Below are 11,273 nucleotides of genomic sequence, written 5' to 3' on the forward strand. Positions count from 1 at the left end.
GAATTTCCTTTCCTGGCTCTTTTCTCAGCTGGGATCTGCAATAATGTCCCAGGGCCAGGCCAGGCAGCTCCACAGGCACTGCTCAGCTGGATGGGGATGGAATTCCTGCTGGATTTACTCTGGGTCACTTCTGCTTCTGCCACAGCTTCTAGAAATTCCATTTAGCAAAAAAATTTACCTTTCATGGTGGGGAAGCTAAAGGTGATGAAGGTTCCTGCAGCTATTAAGAATTTATTATTATAATAATATTATTGCTATAATAATAATTATATTATATATAATAATATGATAATATCATTATATAATATAATATAAAAATATATATAATTTTTATATATAATTTATATATATATTATTTTTATATATAATTTATATATATTATATATTATATAATATAATATATAAATATATAAATATATATAAATATATAAATATATATAATAAATATATATAATATTATTATATAATATATAAATATATATTATATAATATATATTATTATTATACTTATAATAATAGTTATTATTAGTTTCCTAATAATAATAAAATAAAAACAATGATAATAAAACTTACTATTATTATTATAATAATTATAATATAATATAATATAATATAATATAATATAATATAATTAATATAATATAATATAATATAATATAATATAATATAATATAATATAATATAGTATAGTATAATATAATAGAATATAGTATAGTATAATAATTATTAAATAATAATTGTATTTATTATATTTTTGTTATTTTTGGCTTGGGTTGTTCCTTCAAGCAGTTGGTAATGTGCTGTTACAGGAAATGTTAAATTGGCTTCAGTTTTCCCTGTGCTTGGGTAGCTTGAGGAGAAAACTGGAGGCTACCCAGGCTCCAGTGAATTGAATTTAACCAAATTTGTGACAATTTTAACCAGTGACACTAGGAAATATTTACTCATCCTGATCAGAAAAAAAGTGGTGCTTGTAAAGAAAAATTCAGGTTTTCACCTTTTTTCTATAAATGCCAATTAAATCATTATTACAGATGATTTTTGTGATCCTTGGAATCCATTGTGACACTTTATCCATTTTAACCTCCTCAAATGAGCAGTTCCCTCATTTTTTCCGTAACCATTCCATACCTGTAGGAAATTGTCTTGCTTTTCTGTTTTCCCTGTTTTACTTGCTGCACTGCTTGGGACTGCATGAGTATTTTTCCTTTGGTTGCTCATGAAAACAAGATGTGTTTCAGTAGGATTTCCTGGCGAACAAGATTTTACATGAATGAAGAAATAAATGTTTGATGTAAAGGCTTTCATTGATTCCCAAAGGCACGGGCCATACAAATTCCCTTACAGCACGCATTTCTGTCTCTTTTGCATAGTCAAAACTATTTCAAAAAGACGAAATTTTAAATATTTTATTAACTGCTGAGAGTTCTACCTTCTTGCTGTGATCATTTTCAAGGCAAGTCAAACCAGTACCTCCTTTCTCTGAGCATTAAACAGCTTTTATTATTATTATTATTATTATTATTATTATTATTATTGTTAATAATAATAATAATAATAATAATAATAATAATAATAATAATAATAATAATAATAATAATAATAATAATATTACTATTGTCAGCCCTGGAAAGGTCAATTCTTTCACCTTGGGGAGGTGATTTAGGAAGGGAAAAAGGAGCCAAGTGAGGTACCAAGCCCAAGGTGTTACAAGCAGTTTGTAACACATTTATAATTTTAATGTCAGGGCTGAGAGATAATGATATAAGAGAACTTTTTTTTCTGGTTGCAGGGTAATGCAAATTCCAGTCAGGTCCCTTTGAGGTATGGTTTTATAGACTCTGTCTGTTCCATTATCAGATATCTGGGTGTCATGACCAGTCCACTGGACTGCACAACATCTATATTATTACTAGCATTGATTGCTCATAAAAAATAGGGTTTATAATTAGGAGAGCATAAAGTTACTACCTGGAAGAGTGGATAAGGAGAAAATGAAATGAAAAAGTCACTTAATCTTAGCAGTGCAGTTCTGCAAAGTACCATTTATTTTTCTCCTCATATAACTGAGTTCTGTGTTGATAACAAGCTACTGAGTTAATAAATCTGTGGCAGCCATTGAGACTTCTCTTTTAATAACAGAGTTAATGAAGGAGCATTAAGGAAAGGAAAAATAGATTTTGCAGGGTTTATTCCCATCTTGGTACTATGCTGAGTGCAAGAAGACTTGACCAGGAATTGTTTTTATAACAATTTATAAACAATAATTAATTTAATTTAATTTATTAACAAACCCAGCATCCATCTGGTTTTTTGCATGGTCACCACTGCATTCCAGGGTTATGTGTACCAAAAGGGAACTGCTGATTTCATTCCTCAGCATTTAATTTTATATTTACTTCATTTTCATTTGATCCAGCTAGCTAAAAGATGAAGATTATTTTGTGATATAAAAATCTGCTTTGTTTCCTGTTTTAATCCTTCACTCTTCCACCTTTCACTGCTCTGAGAAAGATCCTTTCAGCAGATTGAGAGGCCACTTTTAAGGTGGTGTGTTCACTCCTGAGATAGATTATAAAGTCTGTAATGGGAGCAGAGTGGGTGCACCTTGCTTTTAAAAGAAATGGACTTCTAAGATTAAAGTGAGAAATAAAATTCTAAGATTGAAATGAGGAATAAAACTCTGTTCCTGAAGGTGGGGTTACCTGGAAGGGCTGGCTGGTACACACAGAAGCTGTGATCAGCTTTTCCAGTCATGTTTGTGTGTTCTCAAGGTGCACCTCAGCCTTTGGGCAATGATTTTTTATTTCATTTCAACTCCTTTTAACTTACTCTTGTTTTCCCTCTCCATGCCCCCATAACAAAAGGGAATAGTTTCACCATTTATTGATGTTATAGTTAATTTTATGCCAGAATAGTCAGTCATGTTTATGAGCCAGACTTGCTCTGTGTTTTATTCAATATGGTATGTTAAATAAAAAAGGTAAATACAGATGTTGGAGATAACTGAATGTTCATGTTGCAAGTGATAGAAATTTAATGATTTTTTCAAAATTCTTGCTCAACTAACTGAAATGCCAGCCCAATCCAGTTTCATATCTAATATCAAACCCTTTGCTTTAACTTAACATGTATTAATTAAGAAAGTACTTTGTTATTACATGAAATTATATATATATATATTTTGATATATATATATTTATATATATTTATATATATATATATATTTTTTTTTTTTTTTTACAATTTTGTTTTGTGTTTTTTGTGTTTTCCTGAAGTCCCAACCCAGCTTTGCAATTACAGGAGAAGCTGAACTGAGCTGTCACTTGCAGAAAATGTTTATCTCTACCATGATGGAAAAAAAAAAAAAAAAATAAAAAAAGAGAAAATCTTGGAAAAAAAAAAAAAAAAGAAAAAAAAAAAAAAAAAAAGAAAACCAACCTTTTTTAGACTCTCTTGATGTGTTTTTAACTGGGTTTGAAGCACTTGGAGGCCACTGAGAGCAGGTATCGCTCCTCTCTGCTCTTGGAGGAGCAGCAGCACATTGGAGTTGATGACTTCCCTTCCTTTGTGCTTTAATTGCCAGCACTTAGTGACACTGCAACCAGTGTGGAGATTTATTCCCGTGCAAAACAGATTGACTTAGGGTAATTTGAATACTTTATGCATGGCTAGATTCATTAGGAAAAGGAGGCAAGGCAGAACTATAAAAAGAACTAATAATCTTGCTAAAGGAGCCGTTAATTCCCCACAGCATTGGAGACGCTCGCGCTGAGCAGGACGAGGATGAATTTTGCAATCTCCACGGGCAGCCTCTGCTCTCTGTCCATAAAACAGATGGCAGAGATGCCTTTCTTTGTCTTATTTCATTGTCTGGCCCAGGTCTGGCTTAGAGCAGTGGCTGAGGTTGGAGGAACTCTGGAGCTCACCTTGGCCACCCTGCCTGGTCCCTGGAGCTTGTCCAGGGCTGGGATGGAGGATGGAGGATGGAGGATGGAGGATGGAGGATGGAGATGGAGGATGGAGGATGGAGGATGGAGGATGGAGGATGGAGGATGGAGATGGAGGATGGAGGATGGAGGATGGAGGATGGAGGATGGAGGATGGAGGATGGAGGATGGAGGATGGAGATGGAGGATGGAGATGGAGGATGGAGATGGAGGATGGAGGATGGAGGATGGAGATGGAGGATGGAGATGGAGGATGGAGATGGAGGATGGAGGATGGAGGATGGAGGATGGAGGATGGAGGATGGAGATGGAGGATGGAGATGGAGGATGGAGGATGGAGGATGGAGATGGAGAGGGAGATGGAGACACCTCCTGGGCAGTGCCCAGTGCCCTCCAAAGTCTGGAGGAGTTTTCTGCTGCTCTCTGCTGTCCTGGAGTTTGTCCAGGGCTGGGATGGAGTGTCTCTGAGGATGGAGGCTCCTCCTGGGGCAGTTCCCAGTGCTCTTCAGAGCCTGGAGGAGTTTCCTGCTGCTCTCTGGTGTCCTGGAGCTTGTCCAGGGATGGAGGATGGAGGATGGAGGATGGAGGATGGAGGATGGAGGATGGAGGATGGAGGATGGAGGATGGAGGATGGAGGATGGAGGATGGAGGCTCCTCCTGGGCAGTGCCCAGTGCCCTCCAGAGTCTGGAGTTTTCTGCTGCTCTCTGGGGTCCTTGAGCTTCTCTGGTGTCCTGGAGCTTGTCCAGGGCTGGGATGGAGGATGGAGGATGGAGGATGGAGGCTCCTCCTGGGCAGTTCCCAGTGCCCTTCAGGGTCTGGAGGAGTTTCCTGCTGCTCTCTGGTGTCCTGGAGCTTGTCCAGGGCTGGAATGGAGTGTCTCTGAGGATGGAGGCTCCTCCTGGGCAGTTCCCAGTGCCCTTCAGGGTCTGGAGGAGTTTCCTGCTGCTCTCTGCTGTCCTGTGTTGTGCCTGCTGCCAGCTGGACACGGCTGGACAGAGCCTGGCTGCAGCTTCTGGGCACTGCAGGTGTTCACAGCCACTGCTGGATCCTCCCCCTGCTCCAGCCTTTCCCCTGGTGCTCCAGTTCAGCCAAAACCCAGCTCAGGCCGTGTTTGCAGCCCCAGGGGAGCTGTGGAGCCCAGCTCTGTGCCCAGCTCTGTGCCCAGCTCTGTGCCCAGCTCTGTGCCCAGCTCTCAGCATGGCACTGCCAGGACACGGCCTGGGCTGGGCTGGCCAGGCAGGGACAGCTCAATCTTTGGGAAAAGCCAGGAAAACCGGAGTGCCTGCTGTGTCCCTGGCAGGTGTTTTGCTTCTGAAGTGACTCTGATGCCTCAGGATTTCAGCATTTCCATTTTCCATGTGTTTGTAACCCTGCAGCTCTTCAGTGCAGAACTCTGAACTCCACACCCAGTGCCAGCTGCTGCTTCCCCACTTTGGGCAGACACAGCAATTCCTCTCCAGGCCTGGGGATCAAGGACACCTCACTGCCCCAGCCCTGAGAGATGGGAACAAAAGGGAGCTGGGGGCAGCAAACTTGGGGTAAATGACTTCATTCCCTGGAGCTGGAATTGGAAGATTTACCCCCAGTATCCAAATGGACCAAACTTATAAAAGTGTAAAACTCATGGTCTGTGTTCTGTACTTTGGGTGCAGCCCCTGGGGAGCTTCCTCTGCCCTAAATGTACCTGAAGGCCCTTCAATAAATCAAATTGCTTTTTATTCCCTTAATTCTGACCTCTGTTTTTAGGTAGCCCCAAAAAGCCATCAACTTCTTCATGATATTCCAGCCCTGTGTAAAAGTCCCAGCCCTCTTGTGGGACATCCTGGTGCTGCAGCAATGTGTAGGGACAGAAATGAGGGGAAAATGAGGGAAAATATCAAAAGGAAGCAGCCACCAATAAAAAAAAAAAAAAGAAGAAAAAGAAAAAATATTGCATGGCAGGAACTCATTGTCAAAAAGAAAGATGCAAACCTGCAGAACAATAAGTGGAGGTTAATCTTCTGCCCGTTTGTGTGTGTATTCATCACTTTAAAATTTTATTGTAAAGGCATTTAGGAGTGTCCTGGTACTTGGTGATTGTTTTCCTGTGATAGAGACGTATTTATTATTCATTGCAATAATTACTGTGTAATATTTTATACTAGAAGTTGTTCACGCTGCACAATCAGGAAATGCTTAGGAAGTGGCTGATTTAACTGTTCTATTTTTAACTCTGTACCAAATTATAGTGAAAGGTGTTTGGGCTTTTAGACTTGGAGGATCTGCCAGGTTTCCACCACTGCACTGGTCAGTGTATTCTCATGACACTTGAAATGTATTTTTCTAGAGATTCTGTGCATAAATTATGTATAAAATTTGAAAGATTTTTACCCCAAATTTTGTTTATTATGTGCTGTTTCCAAGGGGACTGTGTTTCAGGATTCTCCTAATGCTTTTATCACCCAGCTTCTCTGATCAAGAAAGTAATTTATTGCTGATTGCAGAACTCTTGAACTCAGTCTGGCAGCTGCAGTGTGAAACTTCTCTGATCCAGTCTCCTACTTATTTACATATCATTCAGAATGATTTTCAGGGCTGTTTGAAAACCTCTTGACATTGCATTATCCATGTTTCAAATCTTGTGGTGATTTGTTTCTTTTCCTCTCTTTTTGTTGCAGATAACAAACGAGTAACTTTGGAAAGGTCTCGTTCTCGGCACAACGGAGCAATTGCAGCTGTATGATTCTTCTGATGCCAAAGAATTAATGAATTGTTTTATTTACAATGAAATGGATGTGCTTTGGGAAGAGTTTCTCATCCAAATTGGCAATGATCAAAAAGGAATACTGGTATTGATTAAATGAGATGGTGTAAAAATATGTAATTTTAAAGCTGTTGCTAAAAAAAGATCCACATACTGTATCTTATTACCCCAACTACCAAGATCTGTAAACAGTGTTAAACAGTAGGGTATATATCTTATTTTCTTATGTTCTTTCTTTTCTTTTTTTTTTTTCCACCCTTTTTGTTTAAGCTGGCAACTCACATGAAAGGAGTTGGGGATTTCTAGGTTATGTTTTATATGGGGAAGAAAATACAGTTTTGTTGAAAGAGTACAGCTGTGGATTCCATTTGCAGTTCTGATTTGAACATGAAAGGAAAAATAATAAAATTGTACGTTAATAAATTCAGAGATGAGCTGGTCTACATTATCAGAATCTTTTTTGTAACCATAAAAAAGCAACACATAGCCCCAGTCAGGTTGCTGAAAAACCTTATCTTGGTGTAAAACCTGGTGGATTCAGCTGTTTGAGCTGCCAGTAGGATACACCACATATCTACATGGTGATATGATGATGTGTAGTTACTTATCACTGCTGAAAATAATAAAAAAAAATAAAAAAAAATTAAATGAAACAGAGCATAGGATTTTTCCAAAATGATGTCAAGGGCAGAATGTGTTTTTAATTGTATCTAAGGAGGGATTTTTCTAATTGTGCACTTATATATTCTTTATAAAGATATTTGGGGGAAGTATGATTGTCCTATTTTGATGATGCTAACACAGCTGTGTGTAGGTTTTTAGAGCTGCACCATGAAGTGTTTCAGAGCTGCCTCTGAGTTTTCCCCTCTGTTTCTCAGGTAAAATACACAGCGGGGTCTCCACTGGTGGGTTTAGTGCTGAGAGTTTAGCAGCTAGCAGCACATTTCCTACCTGGAGCACTGCCTGGCAGTGAGCAAGTCTGATTTTTTGGGAAGTTCCTCCCAGTTTTGTGTCCAGGCCCTTGCACTGCAGCTGCCCCTGTTTGTTGTGCACTCCCTGGGGAGCCACTGTCCCCTTTGTCCCCAGGGCAGTGTCCAGCCTGCCTGGGCTCAGCCCCATCCTGGCCCCAAAGGGCCCTTGCTTGCCTGGATGGAGGATTTGAAGTGGAATTCCAGTGGAATTCAGCACAAGTTGCTGAGTTATGATGTTTTTAAAGAATCAGGATGCTCTGTGATAGCTGGCACTTGTCCTCAGATGATTGATGCTTATCACTGATTGATGAAATTATTATGGATGCTTTTACTGCCTGGTGTTATGGGGAATTTGGGGTTTTTTTAGTGTCTGTAAAAGCTGTTTGGAAGGTGAGGTGTCAGTGGTTTCTGTGCACAAACTGCTTGCTCTGGAGGGACTTTGGGGCAGTGGATCTTTGCACTACTGCTTGAGCCAAGCATCTTTGTACAGTAGATTCTTTTTGCTTCTCTGGTGAGATCCTCTTAAAACTGCCAGACTAGTTTGGGATAAATTCTCACAATTGTAAACTGCATATTGTAAGAGAAGATACAGCTCCTTTTCAATCTAGTGTTGAATTTTAATTTTTGGTTTTATTTCAAAACTTGTCTAAAAAGAATCCAGGGGGTTTGCCCATAGCTCTAAACATAGGAATACCACTGAAGCCTAGTGAAATGCTTGCTGTCAACTAAATATTCTCCCTAAAATATTTGGGAGTTTTAGTAACAAACTGAAGAGTTGTATGGTACTTCAGGAAAAAAAAGATTAAAAAAAAAAAAAAAGATAAAAAAAAAAAAAAGCATGCAAGAGGATTTTGTCTCCTTGTTTATCAGTAAGAGCTAAAAAGAATTTTATCCTGTTTGTGCAAGGTCAACATCAGCCTTGCACTGAATTCTTTAAATGGAACTATTAAATTTACAGTTACAAAAATGTGCTTAATGTACAAAGCCAGTTTAAAGGATTAGGTTCATAATGTCTAGATAAATCAATAGTGTCTTAGAATTCAGATTCTGAAATTAGCATTTTGCTGGGATTTACAAGTATTGGTATAATCTTTATATGTGAAAACTCAAAAGCTCTCCACAGAATCTTTATAGGATAGCAGTAATTATTAGTGCACAAGTTTTTCATTTCCCTGGGTTATAATTTTTTTTGGAAAGCTCTGTGAAAGCTGGCTACAGATTTTCAAGAACCAAATCTTAGGAAAAAAAAAGGCAAATCCAAAATAACAACATCATCTGATGCTTCTATTTTACTACTATTTTTTTCATATTTGAAACATTTATATAATTTAATGGACATATCTGTTAGAACAAAAGTGTCTTTCAAAGGAAAACTAGTTTAGAAGATAATTTATGTAAATATAGGGTGCTCGTATTTATGAAGTCTAAAATATTTTCTGAAATTGATGCTGGTCACTTTGTCTTTTGATAGTTTTTCAGTCTATATTAAATTGCAGATATTTTTAATGTTTTTATTATTGATCTAATTTTCAGAGGTGTCACATGTCTATCTAGAAGTGTAGAAGAGTAGCACCTTTTTCAGAAATGCACTTGCCTTATTTTCTAATTTAAAAAAAAAATAAAAAAATGAAATATATCAGTTAAATTATATTTGTATTCAAAGTAATCCCAGAAAGAAAATCACTGGAGGGTTCATACATAAATTTCTTGCTAATTATGTTTCACTCTCTGTCCTCTGAGACATGACGTTAACAATATACCAGCACATCTGTTTGCATTCACATTTTACCAGTTACAAGTGCTGAGAGAGTTTTGGTTTGTTTTGTTTTTTTTTTTAAACAAAAAAAATGATGTTACACTGTTTACATTTCTTAGTTTATTTAAAAGGAAGATAATTTTACCTTTGAGACGAATCGAACTCAACCTCCAAATGTCATGGGAATGAAAGGTTTTGATCATGTACAAATATAGATATCTGTGGCTGGACAGAGCAGAAATGGAAAGGCTTTGGGCTCTTTTTGCTCCAGTTTTATTCAGTTTACTGAGAAAAGCAGTGCAGCACGGGCTGTCACGTGTGTTTGTCTGTGATGCAGCAGGATCCTGGCCCAGCACTCCGCTGACGTTCGTGTAAATCAAATTATTTGGCTAAAACCAAAACGCTGCCTCCGAGGGCGCTGGCAAACAGCTCCAGGGACGTTCCCAGGAATTTTGCCTTTTGTTGTGGTTTTAGCTGGCTGTGGTCAGTGTGAGAAACATGATCTCAAATGATCTGTTCTTCTTGAGAACTGGGATACGAGAGCGTTCCCGTAGTTCCCTTCTGTAATATGCAAATGATCATGAATATCTGTATATTTTTGCATTTTTGTGTGTGGTATATGTACTACCTCAGACAAATGCTGTAAAAAACACAATATTTTCACGGTTTCTATCCAAACCACAATTCATTAGTAACCTACTTTAAATTCATCCCACACCACACCAAACTCTGAGAATCTGGCTGAGTTTTGGGTTTGGCTCTGGAAATCCTCCTATAGCTTTTGTTAAGGAAACTTTGCAGCGTTTTCCCCCCTCGGGCAAAGCCTGACTTTGGGGTGACTTTTTGGTCCTCCCCAGCCTCAGAAGGGTCTGGCTGGGCAGGATTTCAAGCTGGTGATATTTCTGTTGGGAGCAAACTTCCCTGTGTGTGTGTAAATTGCTTTTTTTCCATTCAGCAAAGGCTTGGCTGAGCTCTGCTTTGCTGTTTGCCTTCCAAGTGCTGCAAGGTGGGGCAGGACAAGTGCTGGGCAGTGTCCAGCCCAACCTCTGATGTGCCATACTGTATTTGCAAGTTTAAACTCATTTTTTTTTTAAATAAGTATCGTGAGAAACCTCTTCTTCCGCCGCGTCTCCGCGCGCGCCCACGCATGCACACGAAATGTAAATAAATAAAAAAATGAATTCAAGAAAAAAAAGAAAGAAATGAAAGCAGATGAAGCCAAATGCCTCAGCTTCAGGTGTCTCCAGGTGTCATAGTGATGCTTTTGTGCTCCAGGGAGGGAATTGTGTGAGCCTGTGCATCCTGCAAGCACCCCCTGATGTCACTGGGGAAGGAGAAGGGTTTGTTCTCGGGGTGCTTTTAGCACTGTTTGAGGTGATACATATGCCACAGAATGTGAACAAATAACCTTTTACAGTTCAGTCTGCTACCATGCACCATTTGATTTCCCTTTTGGAAGTCATAGGACTCCTGATGCCAAAAAAAAAAAAAAAAAAAAAAAAAAAAGGAAAAAAAAAAAAGATTAAAAATAAAAAAAAAAAAAGGTGACAAAACTCATGCATTTCTATTTTTTAAACAGCTCTGTGTTTGTATGTAATGTTTAAAATAGGAATTTGATGAAATCACAGCCTGGCCATTGTTAATCCATGTATTCTGAAAACTGTAATAAAGATATACATACCACGATTCTGGTAGATGCACCAATGTTTTTACTTGATTATCATGATTATTTCCTGTTGAGTACCATCACCTCGAAGCCTGGGCTTGCTGTATAAAACTGTCACGCTGAAATTACATTCCATTTTAGCTTACTGTCGTTTTATGGATTTCTGTCTTTTTTTCTCTCAGGTGT

General features: G+C 38.4%; 1 protein-coding gene across 1 annotated transcript in view; it reads left to right on the top strand.

Moving 5' to 3' along the window:
• Nucleotides 1-10,602, top strand: part of DIAPH2 (diaphanous related formin 2) — a 184,671-nt gene extending 174,069 nt beyond the window's left edge. The window contains exon 28 of the mRNA XM_058848183.1: nucleotides 6,609-10,602. Coding sequence (XP_058704166.1) covers nucleotides 6,609-6,673 — 65 coding nt within the window. The 3' untranslated portion in view covers nucleotides 6,674-10,602. The remainder of the gene's footprint in view (nucleotides 1-6,608) is intronic.
• The last annotated feature ends 671 nt before the right edge of the window (nucleotides 10,603-11,273 follow it).

Source organism: Poecile atricapillus, chromosome 12, assembly GCF_030490865.1.
Source record: "Poecile atricapillus isolate bPoeAtr1 chromosome 12, bPoeAtr1.hap1, whole genome shotgun sequence".
Lineage (NCBI taxonomy): Eukaryota > Metazoa > Chordata > Aves > Passeriformes > Paridae > Poecile > Poecile atricapillus.